The 27,197-nt window shown below is 37.9% G+C and overlaps 1 protein-coding gene across 1 annotated transcript in view; it reads left to right on the top strand.

Moving 5' to 3' along the window:
* VWA3B (von Willebrand factor A domain containing 3B) overlaps positions 1-27,197 on the top strand; it is a 253,855-nt gene that overhangs the window by 173,931 nt on the left and 52,727 nt on the right. The window contains exons 21-23 of the mRNA XM_044669294.1: positions 14,407-14,525; positions 24,140-24,190; positions 26,279-26,483. Coding sequence (XP_044525229.1) covers positions 14,407-14,525; positions 24,140-24,190; positions 26,279-26,483 — 375 coding nt within the window. The remainder of the gene's footprint in view (positions 1-14,406; positions 14,526-24,139; positions 24,191-26,278; positions 26,484-27,197) is intronic.

Here is a 27,197-nt window from a genome sequence, read left to right as displayed (position 1 = left end):
AGCTGCCAATGGCTCGATGGGTGCCCCAAACTTGCTCTATTTCTTTTTAACTGGCTTCGGCGCTATAGGTGGTATGTGTGGAGGGGGTTCGGGTGGGGTGGTTGCTCAGTCCGCGATTTAGTGAGAGCTGTTTCACCCCTTTATAGCATGGAAATGTCCCGATTCCACGTACCTTCCACGCTGCACCCTGTTGTGGGGTTCCTCCGTTCGTCTGGACTTGTTTTTATGTCCCCTTGAGGAGTTTTGTGTGTTTTGGTCAGGAGAGGTTAAGAGCTGCTTTTTACTCTGCCGCCATCTTAACCCGGAACCCCCAACTCCAGACTTTTAACAGGGTTCTCAAGCTAGAATTACATCCATATGCCTCCCTTGAAATATCTGGTTTGAGGATTTGAAAAGTTCAGAAAAAAACATTACTTTCCTGCTTCTTCTTAAGAGGAAGGATGGCTTATACTTATCCAATGCTAGTTACACAAAAGACACTCACAAATAGTGAATAATAAATAAACCTTTTTTATCCAAGAAAAATAAGAAATAGAAATTGGAGAAATTCCATGTATTAGAACTCACCAGGAATATACAAGAGTGAATGAGCTCTTGAACTTGAAACAAGATAAGACCTTAGATTAACCGAGAAGAAAGGGAATAGTTTCACCCAGAAGAGGTCCCTTCTTAGCAGTCTCTAAAATTTAAGATAAGTCCAGGAACAGGATGGGGCCAGAAGTCAGATTATAGTTGTAAGCAAAACATTTTATAAGTTTTAGAGAGTTTTATCAATTTGAGCTACTAACAACCAGTTTAAAAACATAGAATTAGAATAAAATTCTAGAGGATGTACTATAAGAATGAGATCACATATCTATTAAGGCAGAATAAGATGAGATACACACCACTATAATGTCAACCAGCATAATTTATTATCTTTCTTTGATCCAGAAAGATCTTTCTACCTTAGGGTCATCTTTTTGAAAGAATGCAATGGTTCAGGGGGTATAGAAGATTAGACTAGTCTGGCACTTTGAAGCACACATTCCATAAATGTGGAAAGTATAGCCCATTGTAAAGGATAAGGAATATTGTGGGGAACTCACTCGAGGTAACACCAAAGTATATTCTTTGGAAAAAGTGACAAGGTGTTGAATTTGGTTAAACAAAGTCAATGAAATCAAATTGGATGGATGCTTATGAGAAATGCTTTGAGAACTTATTACCAAAGAAGAGTTTTCTGAAGCTATCTTGGTTTGAAGGTCAGAGTATATAAAAGAAAGCATTAAAACTGTGTGAAATAACACAACATTTTATCTTAGTAGAATTCAGGAAGCAGAAAGTTTTGTGTCAGCAAAATAGTCTTAGAAATAGAATTCACAATTGAGGGTGTAAGGGTAATCTGGTTAACCTAAATGCATAATTTCATTTGAGAATGGATTGTGGTCAAATTGCTGGATGATGTCAGTGAGTATGCTGCCCCAGTAAAGGGAAAACCATGCAGATATTTAAGACTCTTATGCTCTTATGAAAGTGATTTACTCTGTGTTTATTTTGATGGGCCACCATTTCCCAAGAGCCTGAGGAGTATGCAAGAATGGAATGATGGTATCCAGGTTCATAGAGCTCTAAGGCAATACTCTAAGTAATTGATAAGAGAGAGAGAAAGATAGATAGATACAGAGAGATGGAAATTTTACCCTGTCCCTTTAACAGGAATAATAATGGCAATAATGCTCAAGTACATTCTAGATTAATCACAAAGCATTTATTAAGCCTTTGCTGCATATCAGGTACTGTGCTTGGTAACAGGATATACATACAAAGAATGAAACAATTGTTACTCTCAAGGAGTCTGTGATTTTGTCAGTATGGTGCTTCCTTCACCAAGACACCTTACAAATCTCCCATGCCTTTGTAAATAGTCTTCTTGAGTTTCTGTGGCCCCCAAATTTATCTCTTGATATTCTCCTTTTTGATGGTAAGCCTCTGAGGACTTGGCTAGGTCAGTTCTCAGATGATGGCCATGGAATCAGTTGCTAAATCCACAAAGCCTTTGCAGCACCCTAGAGCTTGTGCTTACTTGGCCTTGTCCTTGAGAACCCAGGGCTACCTTTGCTCAGTGAAGAACCCGAATAGGACTTAAGTAGAGATATAAAAACAACAGCCTAAATTAACACAGCACTTTTACCTTTCCAAGTACTTTGGTCTCTGTTATTTCTTTGCCCCTGTTTTAAAACAAGAGAAGAAGGATAAGGATGGTGAACTGAGAATGATAATCTACTTTTGGTCCCAATTGAGATATTTAGGTTCTTTGTGGTTGATGCTAATATGTCTAAGAAAGGGAAATAATGGAAATCAGAATGGAGCTAGAAAGGCTTAGAGACAGAGCCTGATAATTTGAATGGGTTTTATTCATAGATTTTACTCTTCCACATCTGGTTAGATAGGTAGACTTTAAAGGCTGTGTTTAGCTTTGTTCCTAGTTCATTGTTTCATTCATGACTTATGCATGGGTTCTTTTTTTCCTCTCTGTACACACAACCCTGGTTGCGTTTTCAGTCTTGGCTGGACTCTCATCAAATCTATCACCTTGGAAATGAAATAAGTAAGCAGAGAGGTTGCCATAGCAACTCTTCATTACAGAATTCTAACTGGCATTTTTAGTTTCCAAGTGACCAGACAATTTCACCTGAGCTCTTTCAAAGAGATTAATTCATTACCCAGCCACATTTAGAATAAAACATATCTTGGTTATTAGATGAATCTATAATTAACGGCTCCAAATTGCTCATCTTTTCAGAGGAATGCTTTTCTTTAGGTAAAATGATAATAACTAGCATTTATATAGTGCTTTAAGGTTTGAAAAGAACCATTTATATTATCTTATTTGAGAAAAGAAGCTACAACTCTCATGCTAGAACAAAATCTCATTAGCTTGAAATAATTTGGGAGAAAATCATGACACATTAGTGAAAAAATTATAGAATTAAAAAAATAAAGAAATATTATCTTATTGTAGCAATACTGGCAGTTAATTAGCACTGTAACTATAGGGTCTTGATTCAAATATTTTGGTTAAAAACTTTTTGTTTGTTCTCTGTGGTAGTAACAAATGCATCCTGAAGCATATGACTATCCCTATGGGTCAACATATAATAAAAGGAGAGAACACTTGTCTTTTAGGCTAGTAGGAACCTTCCTCAATTTCTTGACACTGAATTGACATTAATAGAACACATTCCAATAAATATTTGTAAGTGCCTACTATATGTAAGGTATTGTATCCTCTGATTATCATGCTCTCTCTCTCTCTCGCTCTCTCTCTCTCTCTCTCTCTCTCTCTCTCTCTTTCTCTCTCTCTCTCCCCCTCTTTCTCTCTCTCTTTAAAAAAAAAGCCTTTACTGTCTGTCTTAGAAACAATATTAAGTATTGGTTCCAAGGCAGAAAAGCAGTATGCGCTAGGCAATTGGGGTTAACTGACTTAGTCAGGATCACACAGCTAGGAAGTGTCTGAGATTCGGATTTGAACTCAGAATCTCCAGACTCCAGACTCTAATCCCTGAGCCACCTAACTGGCCCTGATCATCTCTTACACAGCATATAGCCAGTCAATTTCATTTCCTGATCACATATTCCTTTAATAATATCTTTTATGCTATTTGTCTGATGTCATTTTACATAGCTAATATACCATAGTCTACTCATACCTATCATTTACCTCTTTATAGCATTTTCTATAACCTGAAACATTAGGTCTTCATAGATCATAGCATTTTAAGATTCATAACAACAGAATAGGCTTAATCAGAGGTGTTTGCCCATTGTTAGGAGGAGGATGATCAGGGTAGAGCCAAGCACAAGCACTTATTAAATGTCTATTGTATGCTAAGCACTGTGGCAAATAGTAGGACTAAAATCAAACTATTTTTGCTGTCAAATACTTTATTTGGGTAGAGTCTAAATAGAAGAGGGATTCCCTATTGATATGGATGACAGTGTGCTGATTGCATCATGCCCCAGAACACTGTAGTGCTATAATCATTCAAAAGAATTTGACCTAACTGTACAGGAAAAATTGAATGAATATACAATGCCTCTCATCTGATATGAAGTTGGTTAGACAACCCATAAATCTGGCCTATGAGTATGTCTATTTTTCGCACATATAATAATTAGGCAGTAAAGTAGGTCTATAACTGAATAAGGGGAAAAGAGGGATCTGGATTATATTTAGGACATGCTGTGATTCTGATTCCCTTGATTCTTTTTTTTTTTTAACCCTTACCTTCCATATTAGAATCAATACTGTGCATTGATTCCAAGGCAGAAGAGTGGTAAGGGTAGGCAATGGGGGTCAAATGCCTTGCCCAGGGTTACACAGCTGGGAAGTGTCTGAGGTCAGATTTGAACCCAGGACATCCCCTGTCTAGGCTTGGCTCTCAATCCATTGAGCCACCTCATTGTCTTGATGCTCATCACTGGGGGCTCATGCCCCCAATTCCCTTGATTATTTTTTAAAATGAATTAATTAATTTAGAATATTTTTCCATGGTTACATGATTCATATTCTTTCTCTCCCTTCTTTCCTCTCTCCTTTCTGAGCTGACGAGCAATTCCACTGGGTTATACATGTATCATTGTTCAAAACCCACTTCCATATTATTGATATTTGCAATAGAGTGATCATTTAAAGTCAAAACCCCCAATCATTTCCTTGATTCTTGATAATTGTTTGTTGAATAGTGTTGGACATAGTTCAAGAGAGCCTCCTGATTTAGCTTTTTTTTTTTTTTAAACCTTTAACTTCTGTGTATTGATTTATAGGTGGAAGAGTGGTAAGGGTAAGCAATGGGGGTCAAGTGACTTGCCCAGGGTCACACAGCTGGGAAGTGTCTGAGGCCGGATTTGAACCTAGGACCTCCCGTCTCTAGGCCTGGCTCTCAATCCACTGAGCTACCCAGCTGCCCCCTCCTGATTTAGCTTTATTTATATCCAATGAAATAATGACCAACATCTTGTTGATATGACAAAAAGATATGAAAATAGTATGAAATTATGTAAATAGCACATTTAAGTAGATAAAAATAGTTACGTCAGAAAATCTTATCAGAACAAATTTCAGAACCATTTAATGATACTTTTGCTTATCTACAAGCATTTTATAATTTCATATGAGACAATCAATCAATTAACATTTAAGTGCCTGTTATGTGCCTGGCACTATGCTAAGATCTGAGGATACAAAAAGAAGCAAAAGACAGTCTCTGCCCTGCAGGATCTTACAATCTAAAAATTCTTCACTGAAAGTCTTCAGAGAGTGTATTACATGTAAAACCCAGTGGAGGGTGGGGGAGGAGAGGAGGCAAAGAACATGAATTATGTAACCATGGAAAAATATTTCTAATTAATTAAACTTAATTTAAAAAAAAAAAGGAGAAAGTGTATAGGGGACAGTGAGGTGGCTCAATGGATTAAGGACCAGACTTAAAGATGGGAGATCTTGGGTTCAAATCTGGCCTCAGACACTTCCTAGCTGTGTGACCCTGGGCAAGTCACTTAACCCTTATTGCCTAGCCCTTACAATCCTTCAGCCTTAGAATTGATACTTAGTATTAATTCTAAGACAGAAAGTAAGGGTTTTTAAAAAGAGTATATAGTTATTTTTCAAGGCTACTGCTAGGAAGTTATTGCATCATATTAGGTGAGAAATAATGAGGACCTAAACTAGGACCATGAGAATATAAAGAAAAGGACCAACTCAGAGGAGACTGCAGAAATGGAATTCATAATATTTGGTAACTACCTGGATGGATGACAAGGGAGAGAGAGGAATCAAAGAAAAATCCATGATTCCAGGCATGGGTGAGTAGAATATTTATGTCTCTGACATATAGGGAAATTGGAGAAAAGGAACCAAGTTAAGGAGAAGAGATAATGGTTGAGTTGGAAACATCAGGGGGATAACCATTTGCAGATCCAGTAAGGGAATTAGTTATCTCAGTCTGGAAGTCAAGAGACAGATAATTTGGAGATAAAGATTTACGAGTCATCTACATTTAAGTAATAAAGGAAAACTGGAAGAGACCGGAATTGAGAATTCTTGTTCCTATATTACTTGAATTGCTTTGATCTCTCAGTTAATCTTTCTCAGTTTCTTAGTTTCCTAATCTTTCCCCATATTCCCTAAATATCCCAGGAACTTCAGATATCTCCCCTACTAGATTGTAATCTCTTTAAGGGCTGCCAGTAACCATGTCTTATTTATCTCTTGTTTCTTAATGAAGTACTTAGTAATACATTATAGTTACCCTCAACCTGATTTAGCCTGTCTTTCTAGGCAGTTTTACCAGGATATGGTTGCTGTGCATGCTACAGCTTCTTAGAGTCACAGATGAGAATTGGACATCAAAGGTAGATGATCAGCCTTGAAAATGGCTCAGCAAAGTTCTCACACAAGAAGTGCTAGTCCTACCTGAACACCTCATGCACCCTGTCAAAAAACCAATAGGTCTTAAACCCATCAGTTAATTAGGGGACCATCTATATCCCAAGCATGAGAAGACTGTCCCTCTACCTCTTAGGAATGTGAAAATGAGAAAAAAATATTCCAAGGGCTAGGAAGGTGGCTGAAGTGAGAGCTGTGGATCAAGATTCCAAGGACTGGGTTATCCCCAGTCATCCTGAGTTTTGTCTTGCCACTAGATTTAGAAGACTTACAATTTTGTGTAATTCTGCCTCACTTAAATCCAAATCATGTGCAAGTCAAGATTATCCTATAATATCACTGATCTTCTTTGAAAACAAAGGTAGTACTCAGTAGTACCTTGTAGTGCCTAGCAAATGTTTGTTCTATAAATGAATAAAAGAAAAATGAAGAGAAGGGAAAGGAAGGGATCAGCATTATCTGGAGGATCTGGTAGGGAAAGGGTTATGGTCCTACCACTCACCACTGGCTGTATCACTTGTAGCCTTTTCAGAAAAAGTGGATTGACTGAAATGGTCTCCCAGGTCCCTTCCAGCTCTAGTGTAGGATGTTTTAAAGTCATTTTATGCTTCAACATTCCATGTTCTAATGTCCTTCCAAGTTCTAACGTCTAAGACTAAAACAGAGGGAGAGCTGATAAAACATTTTTTGTTCTCAGATGATTGTGCACAGCAAATAGAGAAATTTTGATTACTGTGGATAAGTTCACTTACCTTGGTGACATACTTTCTGGAGATGTACACATAGATGGTGAAGTTACCAAACCCTTTGCCAGAGCTAGCGTGTTGTTTGGGAAATTTCAAAGGAAAGTGTGAGAGGAAGAGCTATTAGGCCGCCTACCAAACTGAAAGCTAATAGAACCGTTGTGAAACCATTGTCATTGTTGTGAAACCTGGACAGTATGACAGTGCCATGCCATGGAATTGAATCACTTGCATTTGAATTATCTTAGGATCTGAAGATCACCTGGAAATATAAGGTACTGGACACTGGAGACCTTCTTTGAACTGCCAAGCATTCAAACTCTATTGCAGAGAGCCCAACTCCCATGGGCTGGCCATGTTGTTCAAATGCTAAATGTATGTTTGCCAAAAGACTGCTTTACAGAGACCTCATGGAAGGCAAGGGGCTCACACAGAGATCAGAAGTAATATAAGGATACTCTCCAGGTGTCTCTGAAGAATGCTGGTGAGACATAGGGGACATTGAATGCACAGGACCATCCAATAGGATGTACCTGCATCAAAGAAAGCTCTGTGTTTGATGGCAAAACAAGTGCAGTCACTCAAAAGAAACATGAGATAACACAAATTTGGAGACATCTTCAATGTTCAATGCCCAAATATTCAATGCCCAAATGCCTGACTTAAGTTAGAGTCTCCCAAGCTTGTCTGATTAGTCACAAAGACACACTTGTACATCAAGCCTAACATAGTGATGCCATTTTGGTCCATTTCGAGTATGAAGGACCACACCAATTTTGACCACTTGTGTCCTAAAGTTCCTCCCAGCCCTGATATTCTAGGGTCTAAGGTTTCTTCTAGCTATAATAGTCTTTGGTCTCAGATCCTTTTCAGCTCTGACAGTCTATGACAGTGTTGGCAAAAGTTTTCAAGTTTCTGTGCCCAAACTGCAACTTCAAGCTCCCCGCGTTACCCAAGAGTGGAGGGAGAAAGTGTTCACTTTGGGTGACTGGACAGAGGGGTGGGGCATGCAAAAGTCCTTGGGCACTGGGAAGAGGGGAAATAGAGCAGCTCCCCCAGTGCCAGCCCTTCACCAATGCTGCTCTATGATCTTGGGGCTTTTCCAGTTGTGATACACTGTGGTTTTGCATTCTAGGAAGCAGCAGAGTGGCTCTAATGTTGCCCAGTGACACCTATACCATGGGTAGAACACTTTTTGCCTGGACTTGGAGACCCAGATTTGAATCCTATCACAGAAATTTACCAGCTCTGTCACTCTGTGCTAGTCATTTAACTTTCTTGGGGTCCAGATTCTTCATCTGTAAAATAAAAGTGATGGATTTGTTGACCACTAAGGCCCCTTCTAGGTCTAAATCTATTTGATTCAAGAAAACTTGATTGCATGGATCTATTACTCTGTCTTTGCTTCGCCTTGTTTGCTGAGCCTCCCATGGTCTTTGATCTAAAAGCCAGTATGTGAAATACGCCTTGAGATGAACTAACTGCATACTTTGAGCATGGCATTTTGACACTTCTCTGAAGAGTGTTCAGTGTCAGCACCAGCAGATGCTTATTAGTGTGAGTAAAGAGAGAATGATGGAAATGGAGTGGACTAGAAAAACAGAGTTTTCAGTGAACCATAAAAAGGCTCTTGGTTGTTTATAGGTGTCTCAGAAGCTCATCCAGGTCTATTAAGTTTCTTTTTCTCTTGGATGCTTATCTGTTTTTTTTTTTGGGGGGGGTAAATCCTTCTAGTTTATTATTTTCTCTGATCATCTCACTTGGGGTCCCCTTCCTTTTGGATTACAGGCTGATTTCTTGGCAAGTCATCATCACCAATGGGTCTATTACCCACAGCCTTTTCTGTGCTGCTGGGGTCTTATTTCCTAGCCAAAGACTCTGATTTGGGATTTAGGATGCCCTATTCCAATCACCAACCTACAGCAGTATTCAAATTGGATCAATCCAAATGGAATTGCTTCTATTCAAATTGTCATGGCAGGCCACAATGTGATTGTTTGCTCTGAAACTTTTTCCCTCTTCCTCTCATTTTACAGATCACGCAGGGAGCATGAGGGGAACCGAAACTTTCTTGCCAGAGAAGTAGTCTGAAAGCAGAGTTTTTTTCAAAAGAGAATTTAAAAAAGTAGTCCAAAGATAAAATGCTATGGCCCTGGTAGCGAAGTTAAAGAGGTACCATGTTGCTTTGGAAAGTCATGGTTACAAGTTAGTGAACTGGTTTGAACTTTACTCTATTCCTCCTATGTGATCTTAGCAACAAGATCCATTGGAACAGAAACCAAGAATACATTTACATATAAAAAGCAGCTGATGTTTCTGGACCTTAGTTTGCTTATCACTAAATTGAGGTCGGGGCATAGTTAGGTGATTCAGTGAATTGAAAGCCAGGTTTAGAGATGGGAGGTCCTGAGGTTCAAATCTGCCTGGAGATACTTCTTAACAGTGTGACCCTGGGCAAGTCACTTAATCCCTACTGCCTTGCCCTTACCACTCTTCTGCCTTGGAACCAATATACAGTGTTGATTCTAAGACAGAAGGTAAGGGCTTATTTTTTTTTTAATTGAAGTTAGGCTAAATGACTTCCTTTCTCCCTCCTCCCCCCAATGACTTCCAAGGTCCATTTTTGTTACATAGTTGTTTCAATCATGGCTGACTCTTCATGACCCCATTGGAGTTTTCTTGGTAGAGATAGTGGAGTGGTTTACCATTTCCTTCTCCTGTTCATTTAACAGATGAGGAAACTGAGGCCAACAGGGGTCACACAAGTGTCACACAAGTATCTGAGGCCAGATTTGTGTGCAAGAAGATGAATCTTCTTGACTTCAGGCTGGTGCTCTAGTTGCTGAGACACCTAGCTGTCCTCTATACCAGCTCTAAATATAGGAGCCCATGTTTATCTAGAGCAGGGGTCGGCAACCTTTTTGGCTGTGAGAGCCATAAACGCCACATTTTTTAAAATGTAATTTCGTGAGAGCCATCCAGTGCTCACAGTGCGCGCTCCTATAACAGTGCCTGAAAAAAAATTGACTTTATGGTTCCTGCAGAAAGAGCCATATCTGGCTCTCAGAAGAGAAAATTGACTTTATGGTTCCTGCAGAAAGAGCCATATCTGGCTCTTCTGAGAGCCATTCGTTGCTGACCCCTGCTCTAGAGTATATCAGCTTCTGTGGAGCTGTAGTAGATCTTGAAGAAGAAGAGAATGACTGACCTCACCAACAGCTTGTTCAGCTTCTCCTACCCACACCAAGCCTCTGTGAAAAATTTCCTGGGTGCATTAGAAAGTTTGTGGGCTTTCTAGCTCAACCTCAGCTGTACTGGATGCTCTGGTTCTAAGAGTACTAACTTGGGTGTCGTCCAAGTTAAAAGGTAGACAGCTGTTGGGAGAAGGTGACTGGGGCAGGCAGCTGCCTACAGCTGTTAGTGTGTCCACAAATTTCCTGTCTTCTTAAGGAGCATCTCTATGTTGCTTTGTGGCTGATAATCAAGCATGTTTAATATGGCAATCCAAGATCCAACCCTGGATATCTGGAGTAAACTGAGGAGAAGAGAGCTTGAGTGATTGATTATGGCAATTGTCTGGAAGTGGGGTGGGAGATGCTGGACTTACAAGTTAAGAAGACTTGGGTTTGAATTTCATCTTTGACACATCTTAAAGTAACTGTATGTTCATAGACAAGTCACTTAACTTTTATAAGTCTCAGCTTCCCCAACTATAAAGGAACAGTTGGATAGGTGGCACAGTGGATAGAATGCTGGGCCAAGAGTCATGAAGATACATCTTGAATTCAAATCTAGCTTCAGATACTTATTAGCTCTGTGACCCTGGGCAAGTCACTTCACCCTGTTTCCCTTAGTTTCTTCATGTGTGAAATGGGTTGGAGAAGGAAATGGCAAACCATTACAGTGTCTTTGCCAAGAAAACCTCAAGTAGAGTCGCAAAGAGTTGGATATTACTGAAAATGACTGAACAACAATAAAAGAATCTGAATTACATCTGTATCTACTCTCTAGCTTGGTTCATGGAGATGGGAGGTTTTTGATTCCTGGTGATGCTATGGGTTGCTATACCTGGAAAAGGAGGATAATGGAACTGGAGAATGTAGATAGGAGCCTGCTCCAATTTCTGTTTCTCAGAACTAGTTCATCTTTTTCATCAACTGTACATATTTGCACCAGATCCCTGAGGGGTAGGGAGGCTTTCCAAGATGAAGGATAATGCCAACATCAATTGATAGACATTAGAGAGTTAATTCTGTATTAGCAAATTAAATTTGTAATCAGGCAACAACCAGAGAATAATGAATGACCAAATAAATTATCATAGCATTTTGGTAGCCCTTAGGAGAACTCCCGGACCTGTCTTAGTTAATCTTTTCTCATCATTTCTTTTCTATGATCTCCCTCACTCACAATTACAGACTGATTTCTTGGAAAGACTACAACTTAGAACTGACAAAGGTCTTTTGATTCTTCCCTCCTTGGCATATGTGCCCACAGCCATTTCCACAAAAATATGAACCAATTCCTTAACCCAAAGAATAGCATTTCAAATTTATGATGCTTTGCTCCATCCAATAACAAAGTGCAGCAGCAGGAGATTCTGGCCAACTCCTTCCAGCTGTTGACAGAGTAGAGTGTCCTTGCTTACCCTATAGTGTAGGGGTCGGCAACGTATGGCTCTCGAACCATATCTGGCTCTTTTGAGGGCCAGATATGGCTCTTTCTGCAGGAGCCATAAAGTCAATTTTTTTTCAGGCACTGTTATAGGAGCGCGCACTGTGAGCACTGTACGGCTCTCACAAAATTACATTTTAAAAAATGTGGCGTTTATGGCTCTCATGGCCAAAAAGATTGCCGACCCCTGCTATAGTGTGTCTGAGTCTCCACAATCATTTGAAACAATTAGTTGCTAGATTTTTTAGCTCTCTGAGGGCAGGCTTTTTTTATTTTTTGTATCTTTGGTGCCTAGGGTAGTATCCTGTATATGGTAGTCTCTTAATTTTTTATTTTTAAAAAAAATATTTTTCCATGTTATGTGATTCATGATTTTCCCCTCCCAGAGCCAATAAGTAATTCCACCGGGTTATACAAATGTTAGTAATGTATAGCTAGAAATATCTTGAATCCCTAAAACTACATTATCCAAACTTCCTTTCTGTTTTACCCAGAATGCTTTTCCCTTTGATCACATTTGAGTCCTCACTTTTGTATATAGTTTGCTGTAACTCCTCCCTCTTCCTCTTTGGTTCTTGGAAGTGAGTTGGTTAATACCTTTTAGTTAGTTTTTTTGTTAAGTTTATTATTAATAAAACTTTATAAAATTATAATATTTAGTTCATTGGATTTTAATTTTAATCTCCATAGTACTTGGTGCCTAATTCCATATTATTCATTTTATTTTTATTTTTTAAAATAGTGGTAATCTCTTAATAAATGAGAGTTCAAGGAATGTGTGAATGAATGAATGGCCTTAGATACTGATAAAGTTTCTATGGTGTAATTTCAAGGATGCTATGAAGGGCCTGATGCCCCTCAAAAGTACAGGATATTGGCTGAAATCTCAAAGCTTATCTTTTTAACTTATGCCTTTTTCAGCCTGTTAAGTGAAAATTAAGACCAAAAGAGATCTCAATAGGCCGGGCAAGTCTAGGCCATTATCAGTGAAAAGAGATCTCACTCTTCAGTACCATTTTAAAATCTCCTTTCTATTATCACACTCAAAAACTTCTTTGAAGTTCACTGAATCCAGGCATATTACTTTAGCAAAAATTTGCTAGCTATCAGGAGAATCTTAAGCAATTCAAATTGTTTTTCATCGTGATGCTTTTTCTTCTTAGCTGTTTGTAAAATTATTGTCTTGAAGCTTGACAATGATTTTAATATGAGTTGAATCTGGGGTTCATTCCTATTGACACCCTGTGAAATCATCAGTCTGTAATCGGTCTCTTTTGCCCCAATATTTCTGGGAAATTTTTTGTATGACTTACAGAAGTAATAGATATATTTCTTCTGTGCAGTTTTTGGGAAGCCCAATAATTGTATAATTTTGTTTCTTTATTCTGTTTTCTAGACCCATCTTTTTCATTTACATAGATTCCAATTCATTTCAGCTGGGTCATTTCCTGGGGACATTTTTCATTTGCCCCCTACATGGTTTCCATTATACATTTAGTACTTTAATAAAATAGCCATTCACTAAGTGTATTTAATTTTTTAAGAAATATGTTTAAGTGGTGGAGATTCATCCATGAATCTTGAGATTTCTTGGTTATGCTCAGTTTTTTAATCTAATATTTTTACTCATTCCCTTTCCCTTTTAATTTATTCAGTGTATATATTTGTTGTTTGTCATTCCTTGAGAAAATTCTAGTTTTGTCAGTTTTTCTGTTAGTATTTGATTACGATTTTCTGACATTTTCGTCCTTTCTTTTCATTCTACCAAACCTCTTCATTTCCTTAAGTGAAATTCTTCTTGGAAATAATTTTCTTATGAGAATTTCTAATAGTTTTCTTCTTGGTTTGGAGTGGTGATAAATATTTACTATTGTTCCTGAAGAATTAGCTATCTGTAAGAGGCAAAATATTATAGTAGAAAGAATCTTAGAAAAGAGAGACCTGGGTTAAAATATTGTCTCTTTTTGTTACTAGCTGTGGAAGCATATTGAGTGATTTACTTATTTTCCTTGAATATAATTTTCTTCATCTTTAAAATGAGAGTGATAATATTTGTATGGTATTGTCTGTAGGATAAGCAACCTCTGAAGATTAAATGAGATCCAAAGCATGTTATAAATTAAAAAAAAAACTATATAAGTGTAAGACACTACTTCTCCTCTTGCAACTTCTCAACCCTTCATCTCCCCAGAATTACTGATTTCTTTTTATATTTTAAATTAACGAATTAAATTCAAACTCATAAAGATGAGTTTTCCTGATTCCAAGCCCAGAGTTCTATCCACTGCACCACTTTGATCTGAATAGTTTTTTTGTTTTGTTTTTTTAGAAAAATGCCTCTTTTCAGACAACAATGAACTCTAGAAGGGTTCTGGTGGTTGTCAGTAGGTAGGAGGCAGGAAACACACACAGTGAAGATCCTTGGGCTCCAATGACAAATTTCTCCTACTTTTCCATTAATTGAACATTTATTAAATACCTATATTTGCAAGTCATTGTGCTGGAAAGTTATACATCTTCATTATCCAAGTAATGTTTCTTTTTTTTTTTTAATTGTAGGTTCTTACATTGAAACATGTGGGCAATGGCTCAAAGCAAATGATATTAATTAACCCCCTTTCTGTCAATTTCAAGACCTATATCCAGAATGTGGAACAAGCTGTGAAATCCTTCAAGAGGTAAGGGTTTCTGCTGCCCATTCTGTGGGGCCGAGGAATCAGATTTTCTAGGTAAAATAGTATATTCCTTCATGTAATCCACTCTAACAGGGAGATTTGGATCCATACCCTGACCCCCACCAAAAACATCTTACTTCCCTTTTCGAGGTATGCAAAGATTCTTTGTTTGATATTTCTATGAGCTCATGGGAATTTATTTTTCAGTGAGCAGAATTGATTTCATCACTCATTTACCTAAAATTAAGTGATCAATAACATACGGGGCAATGATGACAATATATCAAGGGCATGTATACTCAAATATATTCTTTTAAAAGTCTCTGGCAGAAAGGTGATTGAGGTGACAATTAAGTTAAATGTAATTGCAGGCTTTTCCCTCTTGAAATAGGTCAGTGTCGCTACTCGGTCAGGAAGATTAATCTTAATTGGCTGGTACACCACTCATTTCTAGTGTCGAGACTCACTTGGTATTTATTTTCCACTAATAATTCATTATTATGATTTTTAAAGTTTCTTTGATGCTTTCTGTCTTCACAAGACTATTTCCCTATATGTTTCTCTTGTCACCAAATTCTCCCTTATAACAACAATAAAATTACCAGTTATTTTCATGTATATATTTTTTGGTCCTTGTGGATAGACTTCCTCTGATTCTGTTTATTAAATCTTATATTAGTTCATATGTCTTCTTGCATTACTCTGAATTCCTCATAATATTCTTATAATTTCGTATGGTGGCTCAGTGAATAGAGAGCCAGATCTGGAGATGGGAGGGTCTTGCTTTTGAATCTGGTCTCAGACACTTCCTAGCTTTGTGACCCAGGGCAAGTCACTTAACCCACATTGCCTAGCCCTTATTGTTCTGCCTTGGAGCCAATTCAAAGTATTGATTCTAAGATGAAAGGCAAAGGTTGACATATATATTATATATAATAAGTAAATAAAAATATGTAACATACATAAATAAATCATATAATAATAAATATTATAATACATTATATATTAAGTTATTATTATTCACCAAGTATTATGCTAAGCTCTGGGGGTACAAATACAAAAATAGACAATCCATGACCTCAAATATTGATCATTCTTTTTTTTAACCTGGTCATCTTGTTTGACTTTTTTTCTCCTTAAATTTAATTAATTTTGAATATTTTTCCATGGTTACATGATTCCCCCTCCTCCCTTCCCCCTCCTGTAGCCGATGAGTAATTCCGCTGGGTTTTATAAGTATCATTGTTCAAAACCTATTTTCATATTATTAATATTTGTAATAGTGTGATCATTTAAAGTCAACATCCCCAATCACATCCCCATTGAACCATGCTATCAAGCAAATGTTTTTCTTCTGTGTTTCTACTCCCACGGCTCTTTCTCTGGATGTGGATAGCATTCTTTCTCATAAGTCCCTCAGAATTGTTCTGGATCATTGCATTGCTATTAGTAGAGAAGTTCATTATTTTAGATTGTGTCATAATGTATCCATCTCTGCGTACAATGTTCTACTGGTCCTGTTTCTTTCACTTTGCATCAATTCCTGGAGATTGTTCCAGTTTACATGGAACTCCTCCAGTTCATTATTCCTTTCAGCACAATAGTATTCCATCACCAACAGATACCACAGTTTGTTCAGCCATTCCTCAATTGAAGGGCATCCCCTCATTTTCCAATTTTTTTGCCAACACAAATTGTGCAGCTATAAATACTTTTGTATGAGTCTTTTTTCTTATTATCTCCTTGGGGTACAAATCCAGCAGTGGTATGCCTGGATCAAAGGGCAGGCAGTCTTTTTAAGCCCTTTGGGCATAATTCCAAATTGCCTTCCATAATGGTTGGAAAAGATCAGTCATTCTGATAGTGATAACTCTTTAGTGATGACCAAGAAAGAATATTTTAGTTTAAAAAGTTGTAGGAAAGACATGGGATCAACAGAAGAGTTGAGACTTTCTTTCCAATAGAAATAATAATACTGATTTTATAATGGTTTACAGAAGAAAATGTGGAGAGTTATGGGCATTGAGGTGGGGGAGGAGGATATTACATGAAGCGTGACGTGACAACTAACAAGTTGTCTGGGGTAAATTGTGAAACATGACATAGTATACTGTGATGTAATAATATTCCATTACACTCATGTACTAAAACATATTTGTCCATTCATTCCCCAATCAATCTTCCAGGGTTTTTTTTTCTACCACTAAAATTCTAGTACTTAACTGGAAATTTGATGCCTCTAAGTTCAAAGATGGAAAACCTCCCTAAACTAGACCTTTTTCAGCCTAGAAGGCTAAAGAATCATCTTCAAAGTTCTCATGGCTCTGTTGCTAAAAAGCTCTTTGACCTTACTTGAGTCAGTTAATCTGACTGAGCCTCAGATTCTTCATCTATTCCTCTTGTCTTCTGAGGATTTTTCTGAGAACAAGATGAAATTAAGATCTAGTTTCGTTTTGAAAAGTTAAAAGTACTATACTATAACATATTGAACACTTGTATTATACCTAGCCCCAAGCTAGGTTCTACTGGACTAAACTACAAAAGAGGTATGTGTCCACAAAGAATTTGTGATCCAATAAGAAAATAAGGATGAAGCATGAAACAGTAATGCAAATATGTGTTAGACTAGCAACTTAAAAAGCAGTATATAATTAAGTCTTCTGCTAGCTCTGAAAAGAGGCAAGCATATTTTGTTATATTATTATCACCACTTTTGAAGAGAGACCGAGGTGGAAGGCAGTATACTAGAGTGGAAAAAGCTTTTACTTTGAGAGTCAGTTCCAGTCAACTGGGTGACTTTTGACAGGTAACTGGTCCACAATTTCCTCTTCCATAAAATGAAAGTGGCCCCTTGGCCAACCCTAAGATTCTGTGACTTTGAGTTAAAAAGAATTTAAGTGGGTTGTTCAAGGTCAGAAAGCTGATATGTAGGAATCACACAGGAAATATTTTAATCAAGGCAATTCCCAATGAGCTAGAACAGTTCGTCTGGTTGAATTTTTCAGCTTTACGGGAATATTGGACTCAGTATTGAATGAGTTTAGGATAGCTCAGGAGAAAGCCCCTCAAGATTTGTACTATGCTAATACAACTTAAGGTCTCACCAAACTACTTCCTCATTTTGGGGCAGAGAAGCTTGCATTTCTTTCATTTATCTTATATATTTTCCCTCTTTCTTTCTTAACTGTTTGGGGAGACTTGGGGGATAAACTCTTATAAGCACTAATACAGACATGAGTCTAGAACACTTTGTATCTCAGAGTGTTGGTGGCGAATGCAAACTCCAGACTCATTCAACTAGGAGAAATATGAATTTTCCTCTGCCTCCCAAAAGTGTTTATGGGAATATCTAAGAACTATGCATTATGGATCTTCCTGGTACTTTTAGTTTTATGCCTTAGAGAAGGAGTGCTACAAACTTCCCAAGTATCCATGTTGTTTTTGTTCAGTTTTCAGGCCTATTCAACTCTTTGTGACCCCATTTGGGGTTTTCTTGGCAGATATTGGAATGGTTTGCCATTTCCTTCTCCAGCTTGTATGACATATGAGGAAACTGAGGAAAACAAGGTTGAGTGACTTACCCAGGGCCGCATAGCTAGTATCTGGGATGAGATTTGAACTCGTGAAATTGAGTCTTCTTTATTCCAAGCCCAGTGCACAATCTAATTTCTCCAAATTCAGCCTCACATTCAGTTCCCTTCAGGAGAGGGTCCAAATTGTGGGGAGATCCTGAATCTAGAGGATGTTAAAACCTTAGTAGAAAGTAGGAATCATCGGATAGGAAAAAAGAATTGTGCTGCTTGTTTATGAATTATTTCAAGTCCATTATATTTTTTGTATTTATTTATAGGGTTTTGTGCATTATTTAGTATGGTAAAAAAAAGTTGGTTACCACCAATATTTGCAAAGTTACTTTGAAGGTTTGTACTGAAGATGAGGACAACTGTTTGTGGAGATAATATGCAACGTGTTTGTGTTTGGAGATTTACCATAATAAATTCTCATAAAACTGAGATACAAAGATACAGAGTTCAGAGTTTATGCGATGAACCCAAGGTTACAAATAAATAATAGAATTTAGAATAAAGCCTACATCATATAATTCTAGTATAGAACAACATCCAAATTATTGTTGATGTTAAGAAATAAATCCCCCAGCAGGCAGGCAACTAGGTGGCTCAGTGGACTGAGAGCCAGGCACAGAGATGGGAAGTCCTGGGTTCAAATCTGACTCAGACACTTCCTAGCTGTGTGACCCTGGGCAAGTCACTTAACCCCCATTGCCTAGCCCAGTGATGGGCAAACTACGGCCCGCGGGCCAAATGCAGCCCTTTGAAATGTTCTATGCCGCAGCAGGAAATTATTCCTAATCTGACGAATACAATGAAACTTCGAAAGAGTTGCCTTAGAAACAGACTGACAGATGAGCATTTCCTTTCCCTTGGCTCCCTCTTTAAAAAGTTTGCTCATCACTGGTCTAGCCCTTATTGCTCTTCTGCCTTAAAACCAATACATAGTATTGATTCTAAGATGGAAGGCAAGAGTTTTTAAAAAAATAAAATAAAATAAAAATAAATAAATCTCCCATTCATTCTAATGGAAAATTCTCTATTTCTTTTGGGGAAAGTTTTTATTTTTAATTGCTAAGTATGGATTTTTCCTTCTGTTTTTAAAGAATGTGTAAAATATAAAAACCACATTTTTAAATACACGTCTTATTCCAGGATAATGTTTTTGGTTAGTTCTTGAAAAAAACAGACAAAAGCAAATCCTGACTCCTCAAACATTGTTTGTTCTAACCTTCAAGCTATTGCTACTTTGTTGTTCAGTTGTTATTTAGTTATGCCAATTCTTTGTGATCCCTTTTGGAGTCCCATTTTCTTGACAAAGACACTGGAATATTCTGCCATTTCTTTCTCCAGCTTATTTTACAGATGAAGAAACTGAGGCAAACAGGATTAAATGACTTGTCCAGAGTCATTCAGTTAATAAGTATCTGAGACCAGATGTGAACTCAGGTCTTTCTGACTCTAGACCCAGTGCTCCATCCACTGTGCCATCTAGCTGCCATTGCTACTAATATTTGTATTTTTATACTTTTATTGTTTTTAATCATGGCCATAATTAAGATAGGACTGTCTAAAGACCCTTAACATTAATCAAAGATACATTATAAACTGATTAGTCCATTCATCAAATACCTATATTCTTTATGCACCTACTATTTGCAAGGCACTGTGGGGACAGAGAATTCTTAAGACATGATACTTGCTGTCATAGATTCCATATCCTAGTAGAAGAGAAAAGACTTAAACTTGAATAATTGTAATAGAAAATAAGATATGAACAGGAAACAAGAGAGATACTGTGTTAAGGGAATTCCAAGAGAAGGATCACTTCAGACATTTCAGTGCCTGTATATTCAAAGGATAATAGAAAATTAAGACATTTATTTGGATAATTTCTACAAGACATCTTTCACTTGAAATACTCTCAAGGGAAAGGATTTTGTCTCATTTAAATTTTATCTCTTTCCTAGTGCCTAACACAGAACTGTGCACACTAAAGTAATTCAATAAATGTTTGCTGAACTGAATTAAATGAACTACTTTACTCTGTGGGTTTAGTCAGAACCTTTATGGATATTGTCAGGGTAGGGTTAATTCTTGGGCCATCTTTAAATCTGGGTAAGAAATATAGATTCTTATTTGTATTTCTTATATACTTATATAATATACATCTAATATATTTAAAATGTATACTTACATAATTGAATTGATAAAAATAAGATTTATTGTTAAAGCATAAAAGTTCTCAATTAAAAAAACCAACAAATTTATTTCTAATGCTGTGTTTGCAAATCTATGCTCTTGGTAATTGAATTTACAGGAATGGTAGGTAGTTCAGTATTCTGAAAGATGATCAGCTGACAAATTTGTTTTACTGAATCTGAAAAGAGGGTAATTTTTGGCATAAGTAGGTCTGAAGATTAGAGGAAGTTGTACCATTAATGTTGGTGGGAAGTCCTTGTTCAAATGCCGTTTTTAAATAAAATTAGAAGCAAAAATAGCTGATAGTGGCAATATTGCAGAATCATGAAATTTGAGAATGCCTCATGGGTCACTCAGTTCAGCTCCATCATTTTACAGATGGAGAAAGTGAGGCACAGCTAAATCACTTGCCTATGTTTTTATGATCAGCCTCATAGAATGTTAGAGCTGGAAGTGACCTCAGAGGTGTTTTGACTGTGGAATAGAGAAAATATGATAGCTAGGTGGCACATGGAAAGAGTATGAGACCTTAGAGTCAGGAAGGCCTGAGTTCAAATTTGGCTTCAGACACTTATTAGCAGTGTGACTTTGGGCAAGTGTCTTAACCCTGTTTGCTTCCATTTTACTTCTGGAAAAAAATAGAAGGAAATGGGCAACCATTCCATTATCTTTGCTGAGAAAATCTCAAATGAGATCGTGAAGAATCGCATGCCTGAAAAATGACCGAACAACAGTAATAATAGAAATAGTGCCTGATTTATATTCAGGGACCCTGAGTTTGAAGTTTGAATCTGCTATCATTATGGCCAAGAACAAGTTATCTAAGCTAGTTGAGTTCCAGTTTACCAATCAGTAAACTAAAAGGGCTTAGATTAGAGGATTTCTTTCCCCCATTCTGTTGCCCTCTCTCTTGCCCCTCTTCATCCTCCTGGGAAGAAACTGTATCTGGAAAGGGGTGGTCCCCACATGATATCCTGTCCCTGCCTCTTCTAAGGGTTACCTCATGATCTCTGTCCCATTTAAGGGGAAGAGCATCCCTTCTTACATTTTGTGCCTTTAAAAATCTCCCTGTCAACAAAGCCATCCTTAGAGAAAAAAAAAGACAAAAATAAAAAACAAAAATGAGACAAAGGTTAAATTACTTATCCAGCTTTCTAGCTCTAAAGCAATGAATCTTCTCAATTTACAGATGAGGAAACAGAGCTGAAGTTACTTTATCAGAATCACAGATTTACTAACAGGTGTAGCCTACATTCAAAATTCAAATTTTTGACTCCTTGGCTGGTGTTCCTTTGACACTTCCATAGCTGCACCCTAATTAATAAGACGCAGGTCCAAAACCCACTTTCCATGGATGCAAAACCAGTGCTCTTCCCATTATATAACATAGCTGTACATATTCTTGCAGGGAAGAGGAAAACTAAGAAAATAAGGTTATTGTTGTTGCTTGTCACGAAGTCATGTCTGACTCATCACCATTTAGGGTTTTCTTGGCAAAGATATTGGAGTGATTTGCCATTTCCTTCTCTCATTTATTTTGCAGGTGAGGAAACCGAGGCAAGCGGGGTTAACCAGGGACTAGCCTAGGGTCACAAATCTAGTAAATAGCTGAGGCTGGATTTGAACTCATAGAGATGAGTCTTTGTAGCAGTCCAGGCATGGTGAATGGCTTCAGTCTTCCTGACTTCAGAGCTGGCTCTCTATCCGCTGTGCTGCCTAGCTGCCAAAAAATAAGGTGCCAGGAAAATGTGTTCTTGGGAAGATATTCCTAAAGGACTAATCTGATCACGCTGAGGGTGGAAAAATAGAGCAAGTTAAAAGACTTCTGCATGCTTTTTTTTAATATTCTGAAGATGTTTGTTCTAACAAAAGAAGAAACTTATGGGAATTTCTGTGGATCAAAGTCTTACATGAATTCTAATACATACAATGATGGACTTGTTCAAGGAATCTTTGAGATAAAGAGAGAGTATATTCTAGGCATGGGGGATGGCTTTTATAAATACATAGAGGAGGCAATTGGGTGACTCAGTGGATAGAGAGAGGGAGGTCTTGAATTCAAATCTGGACCCAGACACTTCCAAGTTGTGTGATCCTAGATAAGTCACTTCACCCCTTTTGCCTAGTCCTCACCTCTCTTCTGCCTTGGGACTAATACACAGTATTGGTTCCAAGACTAAAGGTAAGTTGATTTTTTAATCTGTACTAATTGGCTTTTGGAGTAAGAAGAATTAAGAAGAGTTCAGAGAGTCCAAGGTTATCACCAACCAAGTATAACTTTTTCTCCAAGGAGAGGAGGAACTAGCTCTTAATGAGTTATTCTCTTTCTTCTAAATATATAACATCTATTAAAATGATGGTCTTAGAGAGAGCATCCTTTGTAGCCTAATACTGGAGTGGGAGTTTTTCCCTTCAGCCCTTTTACTAACTAGACTTTAGCATGAGGTAATCGCTTCTTGTCTCTCTGCCTCATTTTTCTTAGAGTAAAAAAAAAAAGAAATGGAGCTAGAAAATCTCTAACCTTCTGGACAACACTAACATTGTATGAGTCAATGATTTAGTTCTGTCTCCACTACAGCTACCCTTTTTTTTGTCTTTATAGACCAAGTAGAAAGAAAACTGTAGAGTTTCTCTTTTCTTGGGGAGAAAGAAAACACATCAAACCTCATTCTCCATGGAGGTCCTCTTCTCTTATCTCTTCATGGTATGGAGTTTCCGTGACTCTGGGAAAGTTTCATTGGCAGAATGCAAGCCTTGTCATGTCCTACCAAGTAGGAAAGCCTTAGAATATGAGTCCGATGACAGACAGGCTCATCTTATCTCTGTTTTCTGAAGACCCATATGGAAGACCCTATGGAAGTTCTGAGGACTCATTACTAACTTCATAGGATCATAGATTGAGAACCAGAAGGGATGTTACAGGGCACCCAGTTCAAACTCTTCATTTTGGAGGTTTGAAAACTGAGGTTTGGGAAGATGAAGTAACTGAGCCAAGGTGAGACAGGGAATAAGGGACAAAGACAGGCTCCAGAACACTGAAGTTTTTGGTACCCAAAGACTACTTAGTGTATGTAGAAGAACTGTGGTCTGTGTCCTTGGGGAAAAGGTAGTGTAAGATCAATAGCAGACATCCATCTGGTTCAACCTCTTTGTCAAAAATATAAGAACCCAAGACTCAAGGAAATTAAATGACTTGCCCAATATCACATAAGTAGTAAATATCAGACATGAGATTCAAACTGAAGTCCTCTGACTAGAGCCAGTAGTCGACACACTGATGAAATCAGATCATTGAAGTTTTGAAATAAGTGTTTTCAAACATTTTCTTATCCACATGTGACTAAAAGCTTTTTTCTTAAAGAGATCAGACCCTTCCTAGTTGTATGACCCCGGGCAAGTAATTTACTCTGTTTGCCTCAGTTTCCTCTTCTGTAAAATGGGCTGGAGAAAGAAATGGCAAACCACTCCAGTATCTTTGCCAAAAACCCCAAAATGGTGTCACAGGGTCAGACAAAACTGAAAAAAGGACTTTACATAATTGAGTTTGGTGTGGAACTCTCCCTCAACTTTGTCGAGAATTCCAAAACAATTTCCACAAATCCATTCATGACTTTGCCCAAATCCTCCTCCTGGATGGAAGATACTCTTATCACAGGTAATTTCACACTTCAGTGACCAAGGCTGCTCAACCATGGTGCTCCCAGTCTTGAGCCCTCCCTGAAAGGGTGTGTTTGACGGTTTTGCCATTGTAGGTCATGCATATCTGTAGCCCTGTGATCATCACCTTACACGTTAACTACAATGCAAGACTGAATAAATTGTTGCTGGTTTTGTTTTTGAAAACAGGCGCTTAAATCTTCTCATTTGGAAAGCATTTTCTGCAAAAGAAAGAAAGAAGTAAGTTGTTATATCACCTAATCACTTCCTAAGGCTATAACCAAAAAAGCATTCTGTGGCATTATTAGACTGTTTGGCCCATAGCTTTGCTTATTCAGCTGGCAATAAATAAATTATAAAAGGGTGACAGTTAACTGTGAATTTGTGTTCATTAAGAACCCATTCAGGAGGGGGCAGCTGGGTAGCTCAGTGGATTGAGAGCCAGGCCTAGAGACGGGAGGTCCTAGGTTCAAATCCGGCCTCAGACACTTCCCAACTGTGTGACCCTGGGCAAGTCACTTGACCCCCATTGCCTACCCTTACCACTCTTCTGCCTTGGAGCCAATACACAGTATTGACTCCAAGATGGAAGATAAGGATTTAAAAAAAAAAAAAAAGAACCCATTCAGGGGGCAGCTAGGTGGCCTAGTGGATTGAGAGTCAGGCCCAGAGACAGAAGGTCCTGGGTTCAAATCTGTCCACAGACACTTCCTAACTGTGTGACCCTGGGCACATCACTTAACCCCTGCTGCCTAGACTCTTCTGCCTCGTAACCAATGCACAATATTGGTTCTAATAAAGAAAGTAAGGGTTTTTAAAAAAAGAACTCATTCAGTTCTAAGTTGATTCTTAATTATTAGATAATGAATTCTGCTTTTTTTGAAAGGTATATAAATTCAGGCATAAGAGATTACATGGGGCAAAGAGGATATAAAGTACTAATCCTCAACTTAATCTAGCTTAAGACACAGATGTTCCACATCATGGGCCTTCTGAAATAGAGGAGAATGGTAAATGATAAAGGAAGTTCCTTTTCCATCTTCCTCAAGCCTTCTTTACTTCACCTCTGACACATCCTTTACAAAAGAAACCATATTTTCAGGTAGCATTTTACTTCTTTATTCTGACAGAGAGCAATAGCTATCGGGAGGATGTCTGTTAAAATGGCAGCGCTGATATGGCTCTGGATCAGTCCAGAGTCACAAAGCCAATTTACATTAAGAGATGGGAATTTTCTAGAATGTAAATTGTAATATATTCTTCCTCTCCTCACAACAGTACTTGAATTTCCACAGTGTTGCTTAGGTCAATTTGAAATATTGTTTTAGATATCACTGCAGAGATAAAAAAATATCTCCATCACTTTCTTCATCCTTCTCTTTCTTTCTCTGACCTCCCCTTTCTCTTTCTCTTCTCTCTAGTTCTTTCCCTGGCCATTCTTCATTTCCCTTCCTTACCTCCACTCTCATGAATGCACAGATACCCACATAATATACTTTAACTTCTGTCTTTCTGAAATAACAAAAAACTAGTGAGACAGAGACAGAGGAGAGACAGAGAAAGAGACAGAAACAGAGAGACAGAGACAGAGTGAGAGGAGAAACAGAGACATTTTTTTTTTGTTAAGCACTTATAAAATGCCAAGGACTGGGGGTAGAGATAAATCAGGCATGATAGTCTCTGCTCTCAAGGAGCTTATATACTAATGAGGAGAGACAGCACAAATTGAAGCTGGAAAATGGAAGGGAGGCAAAAGAAATCTCTCACTATTAAGCACACTAGCTGGACAAGCAGTTGCACAGACTTGGCTTTCTTTTGAAAAGTTTTCTTTCTGTTCTTTGTGGGCCCCAACATGAAAATACATAGAACAGATGGAACATATGGGCTGCCAGAGGAAAAGAATGTGACTGCTTGTAATAAATCAGAAAAGAGCCTGGTCTTTTTTGTAATGAAGCTACTGAATTTTTCTCCCTGTCACCTTGAGGCTTGAGGGTAGGAAGGTTCCCAGAACCCCTTGCTCTGTTCTTTTTAATTTTGCGCCTTCAGAAAAGGGCATGGGCCAAATGTGTGCTTTAGCTTTGTTGGGGAGGATAATTGGTTTATCAACATTCCTTCTATAAACTCTAAAGAGTCCTGAGTAGATAAATGTCAATTGATGCGTGATTATAACTGCCAGCTAGCATGTGTTAAGTACTTTGGTAGTTTGTTGTTTTTTATTATGGGGAATTTTACCAAGAGCATCCAATTAATCATTTATTAAGGGCCTGTGTGTGAGCTAGGCACTGACTCATCTCCTTCGTGTATTTCTTACGTTATTTTTCCATTTAGGCTTAAACTACAGGAGCCAGTTCAATATTTGGAAGATAAAGAGGCTATCCAAAAGGCCTTAGAAGAGGCAAACTTGTCTATTTCTTTCGAAGATATGTTGTTATTGGAAAATGAGATCGAAGCTGGGAATACCTACATCAAGCAGGCTATGGAAATCCAGGAAGCGAGCAAGAAGGAGAACCCTCGTGGGGACCAGTTATTGGAGGTGATGCTTGGCTTCTGGAGTCCAAACCTTCTTTTATAGTTCTCCTCCGTTCATGTCTTCAAAGGCATTTCCTCTTGTTTATATGATAGCATGAGATATGGTCTTTGCTTTACAAAAATGAGGGTAGATCTGGTCTGGGGAAGAGGTTGAAGCATCCCTACATCTACAATGTGTAGTAGGTAAAGTTGCAGCACTGGCATTCTCTAATGTGGAAAAATTAGTCAAAACATTTGTTAATTATTAATTCTCAGCATATTTAGGTCACTATAACTTTTTAAAACAACGTTTTAATATAAATTTGAAAAGTAATGTCACTTAGTTTTTGCAAATGTTGATAGTCTTTTTGTAGTCATTTGAGTCCTGATTCAGGGGCTGGTTTGACAATTTTGACTGCTCTTTCTTGCCTCATCTTAGCTAATCAGTCATTAGCAGAGTTTTCATCTGCTTCTTCTAAGCAGACATAGAATCACCCTCTGCTTAACTTTGACTTTGGGAGAAAATTCCTTTCGCAGCATCTCTGGGCTATTTTAAGCCCCACAAAACCTTTTGGGTTCTTCAGAAATTGCTTTGAATTCCTCAAAGAGAAACACAAATCATTCTTCCTGCAATTTTTGGTTAACTAAAAATCTGTCTTCTGTGAATATTAAACGAGAGAGAGAGAGAGAGAGAGAGAGAGAGAGAGAGAGAGAGAGAGAGAGAGAGAGGGAGGGAGGG

Source organism: Gracilinanus agilis, chromosome 3, assembly GCF_016433145.1.
Source record: "Gracilinanus agilis isolate LMUSP501 chromosome 3, AgileGrace, whole genome shotgun sequence".
Lineage (NCBI taxonomy): Eukaryota > Metazoa > Chordata > Mammalia > Didelphimorphia > Didelphidae > Gracilinanus > Gracilinanus agilis.
The sequence above is the reverse complement of the archived record's forward strand: the minus strand, read 5'-3'. Positions and strand labels throughout refer to the sequence as shown.